Raw genomic sequence first — 22828 nt, forward strand, 5'->3', positions numbered from 1 at the left:
ACTTTACGATGCAGTTTGATCACACAAGCTGGCGATGACCAAGTTATTACTTTAAAATATTTTCTATATAGATGGTCAATTTGATACCTGTATATGCTTTAGCAAACCACTAAAAAAGACTCTTACACCATACAATCAGAGGAGTTTTCTAATGTACATAAAGATCTGGGACAAGGCTTGGTAAATGTATAGTATCTGTAGGGTTTGACATATGACTGACCCCTTTACTCTTTGCTAACATTTGCTTGATATGTAGCAAATGCAGTCTAATTACTAAATGTGGTCTAATGTTGTGTTTTGCAGTACACATATAATCAATATTTTTTTTATTGAAAACTGAAACAGTTTTCCCTCCATTTCTCCGAGAAGCTGTCACTTCATATAGTATCTACATACAGTGGGGCAAAAAAGTATTTAGTCAGCCACCAATTGTGCAAGTTCTCCCACTTAAAAAGATGAGAGGCCTGTAATTTTCATCATAGGTACACTTCAACTATGACAGACAAAATGAGAAAAGAAAATCCTGAAAATCACATTGTAGGATTTTTTTATGAATTTATTTGCAAATTATGGTGGAAAATAAGTATTTGGTCACCTACAAACAAGCAAGATTTCTGGCTCTCACAGACCTGTAATTTCTTCTTTACGAGGCTCCTCTGTCCTCCATTCGTTACCTGTATTAATGGCACCTGTTTGAACTTGTTATCAGTATAAAAGATACCTGTCCACAACCTCAAACAGTCACACTCCAAACTCCACCATGGCCAAGACCAAAGAGCTGTCAAAGGACACCAGAAGCAAAATTGTAGACCTGCACCAGGCTGGGAAGACTGAATCTGCAATAGGTACGCAGCTTGGTTTGAAGAAATCAACTGTGGGAGCAATTATTAGGAAATGGAAGACATACAAGACCACTGATAATCTCCCTCGATCTGGGGCTCCACGCAAGATCTCACACCGTGGGTTCAAAATGATCACAAGAACGATGAGCAAAAATCCCAGAACCACACGGGGGGACCTAGGGAATGACCTGCAGAGAGCTGGGACCAAAGTAACAAAGCCTACCATCAGTAACACACTACGCCGCCAGGGACTCAAATCCTGCAGTGCTAGACGTGTCCCCCTGCTTAAGCCAGTACATGTCCAGGCCTGTCTGAAGTTTCCTAGAGAGCATTTGGATGATCCAGAAAAAGATTGGGAAATGGCATATGGTCAGATGAAACCAAAATATAACTTTTTGGTAAAAACTCAACTCGTCGTGTTTGGAGGACAAAGAATGCTGAGTTGCATCCAAAGAACACCATACCTACTGTGAAGTATGGGGGTGGAAACATCATGCTTTGGGGCTGTTTTTATGCAAAGGGACCAGGACGACTGATCCGTGTAAAGGAAAGAATGAATGGGGCCATGAATCATGAGATTTTGAGTGAAAACCTTCCATCAGCAAGGGCATTAAAGATGAAACGTGGCTGGGTCTTTCAGCATGACAATGATCCCAAACACACCACCCGGGCAACGAAGGAGTGGCTTCGTAAGAAGCATTTCAAGGTCCTGGAGTGGCCTGGCCAGTCTCCAGATCTCGACCCCATAGAAAATCTTTGGAGGGAATTGAAAGTCTGTGTTGCCCAGCAACAGCCCCAAAACATCACTGCTCTAGAGGAGATCTGCATGGAGGTAAGGGCCAAAATACCAGCAACAGTGTGTGAAAACCTTGTGAAGACTTACAGAAAACGTTTGACCACTGTCATTGCCAACAAAGGGTATATAACAAAGTATTGAGATAAATATTTGTTATTGACCAAATACTTATTTTCCACCATAATTTGCAAATAAATTCATTTAAAAATCCTACAATGAGATTTTCTGGATTTTTTTTCTCATTTTGTCTGTTGTAGTTGAAGTGTACCTATGATGAAAATAACAGGCTTCTCTCATCTTTTTAAGTGGGAGAACTTGCACAATTGGTGGCTGACTAAATACTTTTTTTGCCCCACTGTACATGTAAAATAAGGTGTATAGACTAAGGCATATTGACCTGTGGGCAAGTCATCATCACCATTCCAGGTTTCCCAAATACTGTAGAGCATTTCATTCAGATGAAAACGATCCTGAATGGTTTCTGATTTATAAATCAACTGTGCCATAAGAGTCTGTATAGTGCATTGGTGGCTGTAAAGATACAAATCAAATGGACCATGTGTGTGAGTAGCCTATTGTTTTTGGAGAAGCCAGTAAGGATGACTACAACTACTTTAAAAGATGCTATGAGCGTAAAGCAAATCTCCTCAATGTTCAAAGAAATACCGACTTCCAATGCGGTACGACCATATCGTGAGTATACGTACAACATGATTGAATTGTAGACATGAACACATTTACATACACACAACATACACAACTGTTAAGCATGGTACATGATATTCAACAACTGTATTTTACAGTAAATAATTCTGTAAACCTCGCATGACTTTATCCTTTTTGGCATTTGACCCAGAAATGTCCTCTTATCCAGGGCAGGCAAAAACAATTATCCCAGCCTGTTAACTCTGGAGTACATTTAAGAGTCCACCTTGTAAGATGGAGTATAGGACAGTCATCCCCGTGATGTCAAGGGTAGTGTGTTATCTGAACTCCAAAAGTCTGCGATCAGACACCGCTGCAAAATGGCATCTCCAGTTCAGAAGTCCCTTTAGTTCACCAAGGCCCTGCCATAGCACTCCCTTCTCCGTCTGTTGTTGTTTTGAGTGCTTCAGTTCAGTTTTGAGCACTGTGATCTCTAGAGGTGACCAGTAGGCCGCAATTGTATGAGGCTGGGGGTAGGTCAGTAGGGGGTGCTATACTGGGACAGTGTGTGAGTGACTCTTTTCTTGATTTCTGTTGCCCAGCTGTGGAGACGTGAGGGACCCTCCTGCAGACGAGAAGACAGAGAGAGGAGAGAGCATTCTTAGTGAAAGCTGTTTTATAGGAATTCAGTCTAAAGCTATCTGTTTTGTTTTAGTAATCTATTTAGCCTCTATTACATCTCGCATGTTTTTTATCTAACATTTTATAGCTTTATTGTAAAGTGTGTTGGAAGTTTGCTTAGATATTATCTTAAATGTCTCTTTACATGTTATTGTATTTGTATAGCACTTGAACCAGGGGGATATTTCTCCTAGTTCTCCTCCATGCTCTATAGCATGATGTACTACTGTACTCATAATGCACTGCTCCGTCCGTCCCAGCCATAGAGATCCTATTAAATTACCATAAATGTCCCAGTTTTTGTTTTCTTGGAAAGCTGTCAGTGCTATTATATGATGCAATATCAGTACATGTTGCATTTACAACTTGTCTAAGTCCTATCATTTACATTTTGCATTGAGTAATTTAGCAGACACTCTTATTCAGAGCAACTTACAATTAGCGGATTCATCTCAAGATACAATATATATAAGTATGTGGACACCCCTTCAAATTAGTGGATTTGGCTATTTCAGCTACACCCGTTGTTGACAGGTATATAAAATCGAGCACACGGCCATACAATCTCCATGGCCAATCACTGGCAGTAGATTGGCCTTACTGAAGAGCTCAGTGACTTTCAACGTGGCACTGTCATAGCATGCCACTTTTCCAACAAGTCAGCTTGTAAAATTTCTGCCCTGGTCAACTGTAAGTACTGTTATTGTGAAGTGGAAACAACTAGGCACAACAACAAACCAGCCGTGAAGCGTTTGGCCACACAAGCTCACAGAACGGGACTGCAGAGTGCTGACGTGTGTAGCGTGTTAAAATCATCTGTCCTCGGTTGCAACACTCACTACCTAGTTCCAAACTGCCTCTGGAAGCAATGTCAGCACAAGAACTGTTCCTTCGGGAGCTTCATGAAATGATTTTTCATGGCCGAGCAGCCGCACACAAGCCTAAGATCACCATGAGCAATGCCAAGTGTCCACTGGAGTGGTGTAAAGCTCGCTGCCATTGGACTCTTGGAGCAGTGGAAACGCATTCTCTGGAATGATGAATCACGCTACACCATCTGGCAGTCCGATGGACGAATCTGGGTTTGGTGGATGCCAGGAGAACGCTACCTGCCCCAATGTAGTGCCAACTGTAAAGTTTGGTGGAGGAGGAATAGTGGTTTGGGGCAGTTTTCATTTTTTAATGCTACAGCATACAATGACATTCTAGATGATTCTGTGCTTCCAACTCTGTGGCAACAGTTTGGGGAAGGCCTTTCCTGTTTCAGCTTGTGTGCAAAGCGAGGTCCATACAGAAATGGTTTGTCGAGACTGGTGTGGAAGAACTTGACTAGGCATGCACAGAGCCCTGACCTCAACCCCAGCTTTGGGATGAATTGGAACTACGACTGCGAGCCAGGCCTAATCACCCAACATCAGTGTCCAACCTCACTAATGCTTTTGAGGCTGAATGGAAGCAAATCCCCGCAGCAATGTTCCAACATCTAGTGGAATGCCTTCCCAGAAGACTGGAGGCTGTTGTAGCAGCAAAGGTGGGACCAACTCCATATTAATGCCCATGATATTGGAATGAGATGTTCGACGAACAGGTGTCCACATACCTTTAGTCGTGTAGTGCAGCTAGGTGGGACAACCACATATCACAGGCATAGTAAGTACTGTGGCAAAGAAGGGGGTCGAATGATAAATGGCAGATATGTGAGAGCAGAACTAATAAATGGGCTCTGCCCTCTCACTAAAATGGCCACCCCGATCAGAACTACAGATCACAAAATGGCCGACTGCCAAAACTACAATTCCCAGAAGCAAGGGGAACGCTCCGAAGGTGGGGCCGACCCACAGATAAGGGGTCAGGACAAACCAGGAAGAGAGAGTGGAGGGGCTGGAAGGATCTGTGAACCATAGAGAAAGAGACAATATATATATCGTTAGGATTTACCGTGTATGAGCTGGACTGTTTGGACCTGTTGGCGTTTGGACCTGGACCTACCGAGAACCCGATTTGTGTACCGAACCCTGCCATCCTTGACTTTGCCTGTGGCCTGTGTGGACCAAGATGGAGAAACAAACACACAGGTACTGTCCTGTTCGAAAGAACTCTCATTCTGGGGGGATTTTAGTGATGGTTTCCCGCTTAATTTGTGACAAAGTCTCCTAATCTTGAACAGGTTTGTCACAGTACGCTTTTCCTCAATAAAGTATCTATCAGCCAAGTCAGAGCTAGAAAGGGGGAGGTCAAGCGCAAGTGCTGGGTTAAGAACATTTCTTGCGTGTATGTGTGAGGAGGGGTAGGGGTTCGAGGTGAGGAGGGGGATTATTTAAGATACTATTTGAAGAGGTAGTGTTTCTGGTACTTTGGAAAGATCGGCAGTGACTTTGCTGTCCTAGCTTCAGGGGGAAGCTGGTTCCACCATTAGGGTGCCAGGACAGAGAAGAGCTTGGATTGGGCTGAGCGGGAGCTACCCTCCCTTAGGGGTGGGAGGACCAAGAGACCAGAGGTGGCAGAATGGAGGGCTCGGGTTGGGGTGTAGGGTTTGAGCATAGCCTGAAGGCAGAGAGGGGCAGTTCCTCTTGCTGGTCCGCAGGCAAGTACCATGGTCTTGTAGTGAATGCAAGTCTCGACTGGAAGCCAGGGGTGTCCAGAGGAGCCTGGATTAGGACCTGCGCCACTTCCTGTGTGAAGTAGAGTCTGACAATATGGATGTTGTAGAGCATGAACTTGCAGGAGCGAGTCACTGCTCTGCTTTGATGTTTGCAGAAAATGACAGGGTGTTGTCCAGGGTCACACCAAGGTTCTTTGCACTCTGGGAGGGAGTTGCCAACCATGATGGAGAAGTCTCTGAGCGTGCAGGGGATGAAAAGGGACGAAAAGCAGCTCCTTCGTATCGATGTTGAGCTTGTGGTGGTGGGCCAGCGTCCAAGCGGAGATATCTACCAGGCATGCAGACATGTGTGTCACCACCTGGGTGTCAGAAGAACCAAACCCTGGGGGACACCAGTAGTGAGAGTACGTGGTGCAGACACAGATCCTCTCCACGTTGCCTGATAGGAGCGGCCTGCCAGGTAGGATGCAACCCAAGAGTGCAGAACCTGAGATGCCCAGCCATGAGAGGGTTGACAGGAAGATCTGATGGTTCCCTGTGTCGAAGGCAGTGGATAGATCTAGGAGGATGAGAACAGAGGAGAGAGTCCGCTTTGGCACACAGAGAAGAGCCGTCTCACTTGAGTGACCTGTCTTGAAGCCTGACTGGTTAGGGTCAAGAAGATCATTCTGAGAGAGTTGATCAGTGACACAAGCTCAAGTGTTTTGGAAGAAAAGAAAGAAGGGGTACTGGTCTATAGTTTTTGACGTCAGATGAGTCTTGAAGAGGGGAGCGACTCGGGCCATTTTGAAATCAGAGGGGTCGAAGTTAGTGGTCAGGGATGATTTGATGAGGGAAGTGAGGAATGGGAGAAGGTCTCCAGAGATGGACTGGAGAAGGGAGGAGGGGATGGGGTCGACCGGGCATGTTTTCGGGCAGCCAGACCTCATCAGTTGCAGGATTTCATCTGGACAGAGAGGGCAGAAAAAGGCCTAGGGTAGTTCTGTGTGACTGGGACCAGTGGACCCAGTAGGTTGAGTGAATGAGGAGTGGATGTTCTTTTCAAAGTGGTTGACAACGTCGTCCACAGTCAGGGAGGAGGGAGGGGATGGAGGATTAAGGAGGGAGGAGAAGGTGGAAAATAGTTTCCTCAGGTTAGAGGCAGAAGCTTGACATTTTTATTGATAGAAAGTGGCTTTAGCAGCAGATACAGAGGAAGAGAAGGTGGAGAGGAGGGATTGAAAATATGATAGGTCCGCTGGAAGTTTAGTTTTTCTCCATTTTTGCTTAGCTGCCTGCAGCCTTGTTCTGTAAGCTCGCAATGAGTCACTCAGCCACAGAGCACGATGGGAGGGCCTAGCTGGCCGGGAAGAAAAAAAAGGGACAGTGCGAGTCAGAGGATGCGGAAAGGCGCATGACCATCTGGGTAGGAGCTGAGTGGCTAGGGTTGGAGGAAAAGGAGAGAGAAAAGGAAACAAAGTAGTGATCAGAGACCTAGAGGGGGGTTGCAGTGAGATTATTAGGCAAACTGGCTCTAGTAAAGATGAAGTCAAGCATATTGCCTGCCTTGTGAGTTGGAAGGGTTTGGGAAAGGATGAGGTAAAGCATATTGCCTGCCTTGTGAGTTGGAGGGGTTTGGGAAAGGATGATGTAAAGCATATTGCCTGCCTTGTGAGTTGGAGGGGTTTGGGAAAGGATGAGGTAAAGCATATTGCCTGCCTTGTGAGTTGGAGGGGTTTGGGAAAGGATGAGGTAAAGCATTTTGTCTGCCTTGTGAGTTGGACGGGTTTGGGAAAGGGTGGGGTAAAGCATATTGCCTGCCTTGTGAGTTGGAGGGGTTTGGGAAAGGATGAGGTAAAGCATATTGCCTGCCTTGTGAGTTGGAGGGGTTTGGGAAAGGATGAGGTAAAGCATATTGCCTGCCTTGTGAGTTGGAGGGGTTTGGGAAAGGATGAGGTAAAGCATATTGTCTGCCTTGTGAGTTGGACGGGTTTGGGAAAGGGTGGGGTAAAGCATATTGCCTGCCTTGTGAGTTGGAGGGGTTTGGGAAAGGATGAGGTAAAGCATATTGTCTGCCTTGTGAGTTGGAGGGGTTTGGGAAAGGATGAGGTAAAGCATATTGTCTGCCTTGTGAGTTGGAGGGGTTTGGGAAAGGATGAGGTAAAGCATATTGTCTGCCTTGTGAGTTGGACGGGTTTGGGAAAGGGTGGGGTCAAAAGAGACAGGGAGGGGAAAGAGAGAGTTGGAAAGAAATGAAGTCGCCAAGTAGAAGAGCAGTGAGCCATCATCAGGAAATGAGCTTATCAAGGTGTCACGCTCATTGAGGAAATCTGTAAGGGCACCTAGTGGGCGATAGATGAAAACAATGTTATGCTTCAGTTGACTAGTGACAGTGATAGCATGGAATTCAAATGAGGAAATGGACAGGTTAGAGAGGGAGAAAAGAGAAAATCTCCAGTTAGGAGAAATTAGTTGACCTGTGCCACGACAATGATGGCCAGATGCTCTTGGACTATGACTAATATAGTCAGATGAGGAGAGAGCAGCTGGAGTAGCAGTGCTCTCTGGGGTGATCCATGTCTCCATCAGGACCAAAAAGTCAAGGGACTAAAGAGCAGCATAGGCTGAGATGAACTTGCCGTTCTTGACCGCAGATCGGCAGTTCCAAACGCTGCATCTGTAAAGCCTACAGGTAGAGGAGTGAACTGGTATAGAAAACACATACCTAGTTGCCAAAGCTACAAAAGAGCAAAAATGTGATAATCATAAAATAACTAGGTAAGATACTAAAGTGAGAGAGTGGTGTGGAGCCTTCCTCTCTTTCCTGCCTATCATCAACTGAATTCAGCCAGTGTATGGCTGTTGATTGGCTGCATTGTTTGAATGGAATGTTGGCTTATTGGCAGTTCGTTAGAAACATTTATGGAATCATTCCTCTAAAACTGTCTGTCTAGATAGCTAACATACGGTGCAGATAAATGATTCAAATGCATTATTTTACTCTATCTTATCATAGCACTGTCAAACCATGGTTGACTAACTACATGGCTGACCTTTATCCAAAATGGTCAGCCATTTACCAAAATAAAAAGGTTAATGTTAATGTCCATTCCAGTATTCTAATTCCTCATTCTATGGTCCATGCTCTGTCCCTTCTTCCTTATCAATACACTTACCTTCCTGACAGGTGGGCCCTATCCAGCCATGTAGACAGATGCAGCGGCCGTTCCGTGGGTCACACCACCCCCCATTCCTGCACTCACAGCTCTCAGAACAGTCCGGGCCGTAGCGGTTCACTGGACAATCTGGACAAAGCCCAGACAGGGAAACGGGAATTGTGAGAACACTTTTAGATTATGGTGCTGTTTAGCTTATAGGGGTGAATCCTTACTTTGACGTTAGTGGGAGACTAAGTGAAAATTGGCCGTAGCCATTTACCAAAATAAAAAGGTTAATGTTAATGTCCATTCCAGTATTCTAATTCCTCATTCTATGGTCCATGCTCTGTCCCTTCTTCCTTATCAATACACTTACCTGGCCGTAGCGGTTCACTGGACAATCTGGACAAAGCCCAGACAGGGAAACGGGAATTGTGAGAACACTTTTAGATTATGGTGCTGTTTAGCTTATAGGGGTGAATCCTTACTTTGACGTTAGTGGGAGACTAAGTGAAAATTGGACTTGCAGTAAGTGGAAGTTAGGATTCGCCACATAGTCGTTTGAGGAAACAGATGTTGATGAACCATACTACTTAAATAAAAAGATGCAAACAACTATCTATCTACTACCTGTGTCGCAATGCGTGCCCATCTTCCCTGGGGGGCACAGACAACGGCCGGTCATGGGGTCACATGGGGTGTCCCCTTCGCAGTCACATGACTGGTTGCAGCCCACCCCGAAACGACGCTGCTCACACTCTGTGACAGGGACAGGGAACGAGAGGGAGGGGAGCACATTGACACAGGAGACAACATCTTAGCAGTAATTATGACTGGGGCATGTAACAGTCACACTTTATCAACAGTTACAACCACATTATTAAGCAATTGTATCTACTAAATCTCAACTTAATCCTTCTCACCTTTCTCACAGCGGTATCCATGGTAACCAGGAGGGCAGAGACAGTGCCCTGTGCTGGGGTCACAGGGGGCGTGACCTCGACACTTACACTGGAACTGACAGCGGTGGCCATGGAAACCAGCAGGGCAGGCTAGACAGATCATAGAGCAGGAAGTTAGGATAGTAAAACATTAGAACCTCTGAAAGAGCATTCAAAAAACGCCTTGAATAGCTTTCTTACATCGTTTCGCACTCTCCTAACCGAACCCTTCAAACCTAAACTCTGATACTAACTGTTTTATCTACATTCAAATCAAATTGTATTGGTCACATACACATATTTCAGCGGGTGTAGCGAAATACATTGATTCATTGATTTCTTCAAACTGAGTTATTTCACATGATCAATTTGATGATTCATTGATCCACTGAAAGCAGCAGTAACTGAATGGCCCTGACTTACCGTGTTCACACAGGTGACCGTAGTATCCCGGGTCACACCGGCACTCTCCCGTCACTCTATCGCACGTCCCATTGTTATTACAATCACACCGCAGTTTGCAGTTGGCCCCGTAACTCCCTAAGGGGCACTCTGAATGACAGAGCAACAGAAACACACACCTTATAACGGGTACGCAATGGAATTGTGTCATGGGCTCATCATGATATCAGGGGCACTTAAATGGAGTCTTCACATCAATTCACAACACAATGAGGAGAATGGGAAATGTGAGCTGTTGACCATGGTTGCCACGACCTGGGTTCAAATAATATTTGAAATCATTTCAAATAATGTGTCTGTGCTTGATTGAGGTTGTCTGTTGCAATCTAACCTATAGAATTGACGCAAAAGTGAAAACCATGCCCACCTGGCACTCCAGGCAGGCTAAAGCAAATGTTCAAAGTAGTTTAAAGATTTAGAATGGTATTTATAGCCAGGTCTGGTCAGGTCACCTCTGTCACAGCTGGGTCCGGTCCAGCCTAGTCCGCAGGTGCAGCCTCCAGAGACTGGGTCACACATACCACTGTTACGGCAGTTACAGCGCTGGCCACAGTCCACCCCATACCAACCCTGGGCACAACCTGAGAAACACACGCAGGCACCAGCACGCACACAAGCGCACAAACGGCATAGATTGTCAATAAAACATGACTGGATGGATAATTACATATGACACTCATTGTGGAGCAGGAATCAACTGTGTCTGTTAGTGTGTGTATTACCCTGTCCGCAGTCTTCTCCCCGCTGGCCCCCCTTGCACACACACCTGCCCGTCTCTGGGTCACTCCTTGCCCCCTCCCCACACAAAGCCACCTTGGCACAGTCCTGCCCATAACGCCCTGATGGGCAAGCTGGTAGAACCAGAGGGAAAGAGAGGAGACCATACAAAATGTTACTTGGTAGTGCTTGTGTTATAGGATGAAAAATGAATGAAAATTACCATTTTACTTTTTAATGTTACAATAAATACTTGGTAAATAACAAACTGTAGCCTATGGATATGCCCATGCCCTTGGCACACGCTGGCACTCACTGATGTTGCAGTCTGCTCCGATGTAGCCAGACAGGCACTGGCAGGTGCCTGTGGTGGTCTGGCACACACCAGCATTCCTACATTGGCACAGCCGCTCGCAGTTTGGGCCGTACCGTCCTATGTCACACTCTGTCAAGCCAAACACACACAGGACACACAGCTGTGTTTAAACATCAATGTTTTTTCTAATCAGGTGAGGTCATAACTAAAGTCAAGAGTGTTTACTGATCAGGTCACATTGTGGAAAATCTCCTGGGCCTACCTATGACTATAGTAAGTTAAACTTTCAACAATGGAATTCCTTTGTGACATTGGTTCAGGAAGTGTGTGTCTGTGCGTTAATGTGTGTGATGGGGTGCTTGCCTTGATTACAGTTGTAACCATGGTAACCGGGGGTGCAGTAGCAGAGGCCGGTGTCAGGGTGGCATAGCTGGTTGGTGCCAGGGCACTGGCACACCTGGTTACAGTTCAGCCCATATGTGCCAGGCTGGCATACTGGCAGAGAAACACATAACATACGTTGGCTCCCATACTGATATATGCACTTTTTCAGTAGGCTACACAAAAAGGTGTGCCTACATGTTGGATAGTAGTAATAAGGAAACTGTACGTAGATTTACTATCGTTTCATTCAGAAACCCCAATACATATACTGCATATCTACCTCGGGCCCTTTTTTCTAATACTTCAGAAACATATCCTTCCTTCCTTGGGGTTATCACAGATCTGAAATGGTTGGATTGGGGAAAGTATCACAAAGATTCTTATAGACCGGTGCTAACCTCAAGGAACCAAGGACGGGAGGAATCATTCTGTGTTATTCTACTCTCCTATCCCTCGGGCTTCCAGGCTAGACTAGTCTGTTCCAAGTCACTCACTCTGCTCACAGCCGTTGCCAGTGTATCCAGGAGGACAGCCACACTCGCCGGAAACGTGGTTGCAGGAAGTGCCGTGGGGACAGTTACAACGTAGCACACAGTCCTTCCCATAGGAGCCAGGTAGACAGGCTGTGGGGAATGTGGAAATCACATACATTCAATTAAGTCAATGCGTGTGGTCTGTTGCTTATAATTTACAGTATGTACAGGCCCTTGTGATAAATAGGTTCAATGCAGTTATAGTAGCCTCAGAGTGGGAGCGCTGATGTAGGATCAGGTCTCCCCATGTTCATGTAATCTCATTCATTATGATCTAAAAGGCTAATCTGATCCTAGGTCAACAATCTGACTTTACCTCTATCACATAGAGGTCCCCTCCAGCCAGGAGGACACACACACACTCCGCTGACGTGGTCACACACGGGCCCATGTTTACATCGACACTGCTCCTCACACCCTGGGCCAAACAGGCCAGCCTCACATGCTGTGTAGGGCACAAGCGCACAAAAAACAGAAACATTTTTAACTGCTGTCATCAAAGTGCTTCTTCTCGTCTGCACTGTGGCTTCTCGTATTCAACCGCTTGACAGAGCGCTTCCCCCTTGGATTGGAGCCAATATCCTTCTGTAGGTTACACCACAAAAAAACATGATTTATTAATTACGCTGTTATGATTAAGCATGCACAAACACATCCACTGTTCTGATTACTGTCTTTTATCGATAAATAAAAACGAGAACAGAAGGCAACATCATAAAGATATTAGAATTGCAAAACAAAGTGCCTGTCAGCTTTCAAATAGGCTAACACAAATTCAAAATCAACAGAGCAAGAGACGGACAAATATAGCCTTAAACCTTTCAAAGAAATCTATAAACTATGCTACATTCTTTAAGTTAAGTTAAGTACATTTTTGGACATTCCATTGGTCCTTGAGCAAAACCCCATCCAATCCAGGAGCATGCTGCTTGCAAATCGTGTCCACTCAGAGGGATGTTACCACCAAGAAAGGAAAAGGTCTACATCTCCAGTGTTGTGTGCCAACTGCTGATTTTTTTGGACATCTCAGGATAAGCCCAGCTGAAGAATAACACTAGACTACAAAATGCTTTATAAATGTGACTTGTTTGTACAGCTTCCCTTATTTGTTGTAGTTTTAAAACAAAATTTAATTTAAAACAAATGTTATTGAAAGCTACATATAAATGTGTCTCAAATGTATCCTGTAATTTCAACAAATCTGTGATGTAGCTTGTGCTGGCACTGAATGCAATAGAAGTATCATCCAGAAGGCGAGGTCAGTACAGGTGCATCAAAGCTGGGACCGAGAGACTGAAAAACAGCTTCTATCTCAAGGCCATCAGACTGTTATACAGCCACCACTAACATTGAGTGGCTGCTGCCAACACACTGACTCAACTCCAGCCACTTTAATAATGGGAATTGATGGGAAATGATGTAAAATATATCACTAGCCACTTTAAACAATGCTACCTAATATGTTTACATACCCTACATTATTCATCTCATATGTATATGTATATACTGTACTCTATATCATCTACTGCATCTTTATGTAATACATGTATCACTAGCCACTTTAACTATGCCACTTTGTTTACATAATCATCTCATATGTATATACTGCACTCAATACCATCTACTGTATCTTGCCTATGCCGCTCTGTACCATCACTCACTTACATATTCTTTATCCCCTTACACTTGTGTCTATAAGGTAGTAGTTTTGGAATTGTTAGCTAGATTACTTGTTGGTTATTACTGCATTGTCGGAACTAGAAGCACAAGCATTTCGCTACACTCGCATTAACATCTGCTAACCATGTGTATGTGACAAATACAATTTGATTTGATTTGATTTGAAGTAGGTTTGAGGGGGCTCTAGTCCCGTTTTTGAGAAGTTTGTTTTCTTTCACTTTTGAGTTCCTGACTAACCAGAAAAGAAAAAACAAATCGTTTTTAAACTAATTTAAAAACATTGCTTTAAATGCAATTTCACCTGTGACACATTTGGATTTGGGATAGACCCTACTGTGTCTGTTCTTTGGACATTTCATAATGGAGTCATCATTTTAAACTGACCATTGCATGTTCAATAACTTTTGATCATAGTTTTTTTTTACCACTTTTGCTAAAAAAAAAAAAAAAAACAGACATCTTGAGAGACAAGCCTTACTTTTTGGTGCCTCACGGAAAGATACGTTAACCATGTCAACTTACTGGAGTAAAAAGAGGAGAATCGTGAAGGGAGCTGAGAGGGATAAGCAGGAAATTGCAGCTTCAATGTCTGATGCTGTTTCAAGTAATCATGGCATGGATACAACAGGCAACTGGGAAACTGCAACTCCTGTGCCACAGGAAAGAACCAACTCCTTTTTAGTAGAGGCTGACTGTGAGCCCTGTTATGACTTACCCTCAAACACTAAAGAAGATAGTGAAGAGGAGATCAAATTGACATGGTGGGCTATTGACAACATCATTTCCCACAATGCACACTCAAAGCTATTGAACATTTCCCCCAAGGATCATCCAAACCTGTCTAAAGACCTAAGAAGCCTTCTGGAGACAGATTCAATTTAAACATCTTCTTTCCTGTATTATGTTGGAATATGACTATATCTGCATTGAGAGGAGAAACATGCCCATTTGTTCATGTAATCTGATTTGTTTTTAATTTAGTGCCATGGCAAAACCCAGCTGTACTGTACACACATAATTGTATTAGTCCCAGTGTAATGTAGTAAAACCTGGTGATTTTTGTCAGGGTAGAAATGCAAAGTATCTGTCTGGAAATGAGAAGACTGACTGAGGAAAACCTAAAGCTAAGGACTCAGCTTGCTAGTAGGCAAGCAGCTAAGAACGTAACAGAAGCAACTTGTAAGCACACACAGAACTTTAACCCCAACCACCCCAGTCATAGACTGTTCTCTCTACTACCGCATGGCAAGCGGTACCGGAGTGCCAAGTCTAGGACAAAAAGGCTTCTCGACAGTTTTTACCCCCAAGCCATAAGACTCCTGAACAGGTAATCAAATGGCTACCCGGACTATTTACATTGTGTGCCCCCCCCAACCCTTCTTTTTACGCTGCTGCTACTCTGTGTTTATCATATATGCATAGTCACTTTAACTATACATTCATGTACATACTACCTCAATTGGGCCGACCAACCGCACATTGGCTAACCGGGCTATCTGCATTGTGTCCCACCCACCACCCCCTCTTTTACGCTACTGCTACTCTCTGTTCATCATGTATGTATAGTCACTTTAACCATATCTACATGTACATACTACCTCAATCAGCCTGACTGGTGTCTGTATGTAGTTTTGCTACTTTTATAGCCTCGCTACTGTATATAGCCTGTCTTTTTACTGTTGTTTTATTTATTTTCTTACCTATTGTCCACCTAACACCTTTTTGCACTATTGGTTAGAGCCTGTAAAAGTAAGCATTTCACTGTATTAATCATATTCTGTACACACTGGAATTACTATAGTGTACCAGACCACTGCAATAGTCATGTTATCTTAACTCCTGTACATGCTCATAATTGTAACTATGCTGCTACTAATGCACTGCGCTGTATTTTATAATTTTACCCCACTCACTATGCGCATGAATAAACATGGTCTTTTTTTTTATCTTATTCTATTTTATTAGCATGTTTCTTTAGTGTTTAAAAAAATAATATTTGTAGTATTACTATATTTTATATTTACTGTCACTGATTTGATTGTTCACTTTTGTCACTATTACATTGTGTGAGAAGCCTGCCAGTTGTATATGACGAAAACAATTTGATTTCATTTATTTGTTGTCGCCTGTGGACCCAGATCCTGAAATCATTTTGCCCACACAATCATTTAAAGTACTTTTCCAAAAACACGTTTTCATGCTTTTGCCATGACATCCAATATATAGAAAATATAATAATAATCTGTGATGGGGAGCAGGCATGCCTCTGGCTTGACGCTGAGTAAAGCGGCTTGCCCCAAGGGGCAGCTGTGGTGTGACTAAAAGCATCCTGTCGTGGGCCCTCTATCTGTTTAGCTGACAGGCAGAGCTATTACTCTGCCCACCAAGTGCTCGTTGGTGGGAATATCACATCTGGCAATGTCTGAGAAAGTAGTTGGCTAGGTTGTTAAGTCAACTTTGGCTGATAGTTAGCTGTGTAATTGATATCTAACCATACATTTTATGTACAGGTTTATGAACTCACTGTGAATGGCGTAAGTGTCCTTCCCTCAATAATAAGAGCTGATGAATAAAATATAGACCTACAGAAAGCGGAGACAGTATTCTCTTCAACAGTAGCAACATTGGTTTGCTTGAAACAATGTTTTTCCCACGATTGCATTTTGAAATGTTGTGCAACCAGAAAGCATTTTTCTCTCCCACTACTCGAGCACACAAAGGAGAGAGAGTGGAAGTGAACTGTCAATAGGCTACAAAGCAGCAAGAAGTGGAGTCCAGACAACTCTCTGATTGACCAGTGGGCCATATAGAAATGTTTTGGAAGCCACCTATTCATTCAACCAGTCTGAATACAAAAGAAGCCGTCCACCCTTGATGGGTGATTAGCAGGACAATGGAATCTTGTGGAGATGAGAACATGTGACAAGAATTGAGGGTGCACTAAACAACTGAAATTATGACTAAGTTTAGATGAAATCAGATGTTTTTAGGAATGTAACTGTAATCAACCTGGATTACTTTAAAAAAAAAAGTGTACTTGGATCACAGTTACATTCCTAAAAACATCTGATTTCATCTAAATTTAGTCAGAATTTGATCAGGGTTGGGTTTAAACAGATTACATATAAATCAGGATTACATAATCCAATTACAAAAATTAAGTAACTGTAATCAGAGTAAATTTTTTAGAAAGTAATCCAGGTTGATTATAGCTACTTAATTTTTGTAATGGGATTATGTAATCCAGATTTTTATATAATCTGTTACAACCCAACCCTGATCACATAAATACACATGCAACAACATTGACAAGACATACTAAAACACACATATACACACTCAGTAAGTCAGGTCAGAGTACAAGAAAGTACAGGTCTTAGGGCAACATGGTTAAGATTCTTGTTCCTTACCTGTCTGACAGTGCTGTCCTACCCAGCCTGGGCCACAGCTGCACTCTCCACTGTGACGGTCACACACACCACTGTTCAGACACGCACAGGGCTGAGCACAGTCCGCCCCAAACCAGCCATGGGCACACTCTGGGGATAGAATCAGAATCACCTTTATTCACCAAATACATTTACACATACTCAAAATGTAACTTTGTGATATGGTACTGCTAGTGATAGACAACATTTAGAGACAGAATACAGACAGGAGTTTACACAGAGTTAACATACATTATATACAAATAGGTAGAGTGAACTAGAGAAAGAGAGACAGGAAGACAAGAAGGACTGCACCTTGTCCCCAGAATCAGCTTCTTGATATGCTACACCTGTCGGGGGGATGGATTACCTTGCCAAAGGAGAAATGCTCACTAACAGGGATGTAAACATTTGTGCACACAATTTGAGAGACATAAGGTTTTTGTGGTATAGAACATTTCGGGATCTTTTATTTCAGCTCATTAAACATGGGACCAACACTTTACATGTTGCATTTGTATTTTTGTTCAGTAAAGTTAATTACACTTATTTCTGTGCAGTAAAAGAAAGTTCGACCAATAGTTATGTTCCTTTTCTATTGTAGTATACGACAGACGTTTCGAGCCAAATTCCTGTTTTGTAGACTTAACTGTCGAAGAGTTGATACATTTCTGTGTGGTGAAGAGGGGTTTAGAGTTACACTGCCTTCAGAACGTATTCATACACCTTGACTTTTCCACATTTTGTTTGGTTACAGCCTGAATTTAAAATGTGTTCAATTGAGATTTGTTATCACTGGTTATCACTGTTATCACCGTGATAAACATTTTTTGTTGTTGTGCACTTTCCTCAAACAATAGCATGGTATTTTTTCACTGTAATAGCTACTCTAAATTGGACAGTGCAGTTAGATTAACAAGAATGTAAGCTTTCTGCCCATATAAGACATGTCTATGTCCTGGAAAGTTTGCTGTTACTTACAGGATCATGCTAATCACATTAGTGCACGTTAACTCAACCGTCCCGGTATAGGGACACCAATCCCGTAGAAGTTCAAATTAAGGCTTCACCATGCTTCAGTTTGTCTGGCGCCTAGCCGAACCGAACAAGTGTGCTCGCATACTCCCTTAAAAGGCCTTCGCAATGGTACTGTTTGTCCATTTTGAGACACCGTAGCCAGTATACGCTTCTTCAAAATAATCAGGATAAATCTAAAATAACTAAAGAAATCTGTCATACATTTTGACGTTTTTAGTCGCAGAATTTTACATCCAACAAAGATGTTTGGGGCAGTATTCCTCAATGAATAAAAAAAAATGAAAACGAGTTGTCTCTCGTTGAATGACAACAAAGACTTTATTGAAGAATCTGTACTGTTGACCAATCACTGTCGAAGGAGCGTAGACTCCGGCTTGCCTCTAGAAACAATGTTGTGCACGCACTCTTCCACTGTTTTGGCTGGGAAGCTTGAGGAGGCCTTTACCCAGAAAGACTCACAGCTGTAATAGCTGCGAAAGCTGCTTCTGTAAAGTATTGACTTGGGTGTGAATACTTATGTAAATGGTGCCTTGTAGAGGAAGATGTTCGACGTATTATACTTTTCAGAAAGAAATGAATCATCTGATCATTGTGACCAATTTGGAAAATATGTAGCTTCTCTCTTGAAAATGTTGAGTGTCGAAAGAAGATGTCACGCACAAGAGGAAATGTTGAGATTGTTATATTGGTACTGGTCTGAGCAATACACTGAAAACAACCTCTGCAGTCAAACACTGGGGCTGAATGTCAACATTAAAGATGAAGAGGAAAGTGAGAAGATAGGAGGATTGGATCATGGTAAGAGCAAGTTTTATCGAGAGCAGTTTGGTTTTCTCCAGTTCCACCTGTCATTGTGTGAGCTGGTAACCTATTTCCTGTCACAGACTTGTGATTTGACATCAACTTTCTCGAAGCCAATACTTGTTTTATTCACTGTATGGCAGTCGGTAGTTTACATTTATTACCATATCGGTATGGGAAGAAATGTCAACATATGTTTTTTTTTTATCGCTTTCTTTTGCCTCCCCCAATAACCCGCTTCCCTTGTCATGTAAAGCCCACTTACAGTAAATGCACTTGTATATCACACCAACTGACTTGCTATTCAGATGTCATTCACACAGGAGAGAGATATCTTCAGGTCCAGGATCCAGAGGTGGCATCAGAGAAGCTGGAAGACTGCAGTCAAACACTGGGCTTGAATGTCATCATTAAAGGATGAAGGTGATGAAGAGGAGGAGAAAGGTTAGAGTGATCATTTAGTTTCTCATGGTAAGAACACGTATGAGGGAGTAAACAATTATTATCTTGCCATTCAATGAGAGAGGTACATTTATCTCATGCTACTCGTACGATGTGCGATAGATGCAACTGTTTGAATCATTTAGGAGTGAAATAAGTTGATTCTTTGCCACGTGTTTCAGCTGCTCTTTTTTCTGTTGTTATTCACACACGAGAGCCACTTAACTCCTCTGACAAAGTGGAGGCGGCATCTCCATCCAAAGAGCAACACAGCGCTAAGAGGTCTCACTGCATTTGTTGTGAGAGTTTCCAGTTCTCATGGCATCTTGAGGACACTTGAAAATGCATAGTGGAGAGAAGCCTTACTCCTGCTCTGATTGTGGAGGTAGATTTGCTAGACGATATAATTCAAGAGTACACCAACAAATACACACTGGCTTTACTCCTGCTCAGATTATGGGAAGTGCTTCACAACTTCCATTAATCTGTTCTCTCATCAGAGTGCACACTGGAGTGAAGCCTCCCCACTGCTCTGAGTGTGGAAAGAGCTTCTCTCAATTGGGTTTGTTAATTATCACAAGCTAACATACACAGCAGATAATCCTTACCACTGCTCTGATTGTGGAAATAGATTTGCTAGACAAGTTCATTTAAAAGTACATCAGTGAAAAAAATACTGGAGAGAAGCCTTACCACTGCTCTGACCATGGCGAGAGATTCTCTCAATTGGCTAAGTTAAAAAATCACAAGCATCGAATTCACACAGGACAGACACCTAAGGCTTCAACGCCTCATATTTATAACAGTTCATCAGAGAGTGTATACAGAAGAGACTCCTTACCATTAAAAAGCCTTACCTTTGCTCTAAATGAGGCAATTTGTGAAACATCTAGTGCATTTGAAGACATTATATAAGCCATCCTGCTGTAAGCCACTAGTCACCCAAGTCATAGGCTGTTCTCTCTGCTACCACACCACAAGGGGTACCGGAGCACCAAGTCTATGTCCAATAGGCTCCATAACAGCTTAACAGCATTTTCTAAGGTAGTGCAAGTGCCAAACGCACATTAGTTTGCAATTTTAGCTTGTAAAAACCTGCACTCTGGCAGTTTTTCTACCCCATGCGCCAGGTTCAGCAATTTACCTGTCGGATATCAGTTCGCTTGGGCTGAGGTGGGGGGCTGGCAATATTTGAGGTGTGTCCTTGAAAACAAGCTCAAAAGTGACCATTTCATGCATATCAGGAGATCTAAGACTAAAGAAAAGCAGGTCTTATTGGTAACACGGTTGGTAATGGAATGGATTTTGTGAGTGGAAGCGACACCTGTGACGCGGTGCCCTTGTTCTCATGGAACAAGAAAGGAAATGTGTTTTTTTGTACCGGTAACCCTCGTATTAATAAATAGACAAAATGATTTTTTTCTCTCCATTTGGTGTCATTTGATTAAAAACCAAGCATTTAGCCTCCCCTCAATGAAGACAATTGTCTTGTCCTGCCCAATGCGTTCACCAAGTAGCCATGTCTATCATTAAAGGGTTTGACTCATGAGACTGCTTTGAAATAAATCTTAATCACCAAAGCTTTATTAAAATATTATGTTTGGGAGCAGCAAAACAGTGAGCAGACATCCCATTTTGTGTAGGCCTAGTAGTGGTTTATTTTTTTTGGTTTATTTTATTTCTTATTTTAGCCAGCTCCCATTTTGGTTGTGCGTAAAAAAAAACTCTGCGTAGGTTACATCTGTCCATATGCCCCTCAATAAATGAGAGATGAGATGATGCTGGTGACCCTTGTATTTAGAACTTATTATCCTGTAACAATTGCCTTTGGAAAGTATTCAAACCACTTGACTTTTTCCACATTTTGTTACGTTACAGCTTTATTCTTAAATTATTATTTTTTTAAATCCCTCATCAATCTACACACAATATCCTATAATGTCAAAGCAAAAAGAGGTTTTTAGAAATGTTTGCTAATTTATTTTAAAAAAAGGAAATATATTTACGTAAGTATTCAGACCCTTTACTCTGTACTTTGTTTAAGCACCTTTGGCAGCGATTACAGCCTTGAGTCTTCTTGGGTATGATGCTAGAAGCTTGGCACACCTGTATTTGGGGAGTTTCTCCCATGCTTCTCTGCAGATCCTCTCAAGCTCTGTCAGGTTGGATGGGGAGCGTTGCTGCACAGCTATTTTCAGGTCTCTCCAGAGATGTTTAATCATGTTTGTATTTGTATTTAAAGCAGCAGCTACTCTTCCTGGGGTCCAGCAAAATTAAGGCAGTTTATACAATTTAAAAAACATTACAATACATTCACAGATTTCACAACACACTGTGTGCCCTCAGGCCTCTACTCCACCACTACCTACAGTACTAAATCCAAGTGTATGTATAGTGTGAACGTTATCGTGTGTGTGTGTGTGTGTGTGTGTGTGTGTATATGTGTGTGTGTGTGTGTGTGTGTGTGTGTGCCAATGTTTGTGTTGCTTCACAGTCCCTGCTGTTCCATACTATTTTTTAAATCTGTTTTTTAAACAAAATTTTACTGCTTGCATCAGTTACTTGATGTGGAATACAGTTCCATGTAGTCATGGCTCTATGCAGTACTGTGTGCCTCCCATAGTCTGTTCTGGACTTGGGGACTGTGAAGAGAGCTCTTGTGGCATGTCTTGTGGGGTATGCATGAGTGTCCGAGCTGCCAGTAGTTTAGACTGACAGCTCGGTGCATTCAACATGTCAATACCTCTCATAAATAAAGTAGTTATGAAGTCAATCTCTCCTCCACTTTCAGCTAGGAGAGATTGACATGCATATTATTAATATTAGCTCCCTGTGTACATCCAAGGGCCAGCCTGTTCTGAGCCAATTGCAATTTTCCTAAGTCCTTTTTTGTGGCACCTGACCACACGACTGAACAGTAGACAAGGTGCGACAAAACTAGGGCCTGTAGGAACTGCCTTGTTGATAGAGTTGTTAAGAAGGCAGAGCATCACTTTATTATAGACAGACTTCTCCCCATCTTAGCTACTACTGCATCAATATGTTTTGTCCATGACAGTTTACAATCTAGGGTTACTCCAAGCAGTTTAGTCATCTCAACTTCTCAATTTCCACATTATTTATTACAAGATTTAGTTGAGGTTTAGGGTTTAGTGAGTGTTTTTTCATCCAAAGACAATGCTTTTGCTGAAACTAACTGCAGCTCTTTGTTGAGTGTTGCAGTCATTTCAGTCGCTGTAGTAGCTGACATGTATAGTGTTGAGTCATCCGCATACATAGACACTCTGGCTTTAATCAAAGTCACTGACATGTCGTTAGTAAAAATTGAAAAAAATCAAGGGGCCTAAACAGCTACCCTGGGGAATTCCTGATACTAACTGGATT

General features: G+C 42.8%; 1 protein-coding gene across 1 annotated transcript in view; it reads right to left on the reverse strand.

Moving 5' to 3' along the window:
* Positions 1 to 2113: 2113 nt before the first annotated feature.
* Positions 2114 to 22828, reverse strand: part of LOC110491041 (uncharacterized) — a 110159-nt gene continuing 89444 nt past the window's right edge. Inside the window, exons 23-34 of the mRNA XM_090202577.1 lie at positions 17147 to 17275; positions 12373 to 12501; positions 12018 to 12146; positions 11503 to 11634; positions 11140 to 11268; positions 10829 to 10957; positions 10559 to 10687; positions 10068 to 10196; positions 9627 to 9755; positions 9334 to 9462; positions 8722 to 8850; positions 2114 to 2908 (exon numbers count right to left, since the gene is read on the reverse strand). Coding sequence (XP_090058703.1) covers positions 2835 to 2908; positions 8722 to 8850; positions 9334 to 9462; positions 9627 to 9755; positions 10068 to 10196; positions 10559 to 10687; positions 10829 to 10957; positions 11140 to 11268; positions 11503 to 11634; positions 12018 to 12146; positions 12373 to 12501; positions 17147 to 17275 — 1496 coding nt within the window. The 3' untranslated portion in view covers positions 2114 to 2834. The remainder of the gene's footprint in view (positions 2909 to 8721; positions 8851 to 9333; positions 9463 to 9626; positions 9756 to 10067; positions 10197 to 10558; positions 10688 to 10828; positions 10958 to 11139; positions 11269 to 11502; positions 11635 to 12017; positions 12147 to 12372; positions 12502 to 17146; positions 17276 to 22828) is intronic.

Source organism: Oncorhynchus mykiss, chromosome 16 (genome assembly GCF_057628025.1).
Source record: "Oncorhynchus mykiss isolate SJ-2025 chromosome 16, ASM5762802v1, whole genome shotgun sequence".
NCBI classification, from domain to species: Eukaryota; Metazoa; Chordata; class Actinopteri; order Salmoniformes; family Salmonidae; genus Oncorhynchus; species Oncorhynchus mykiss.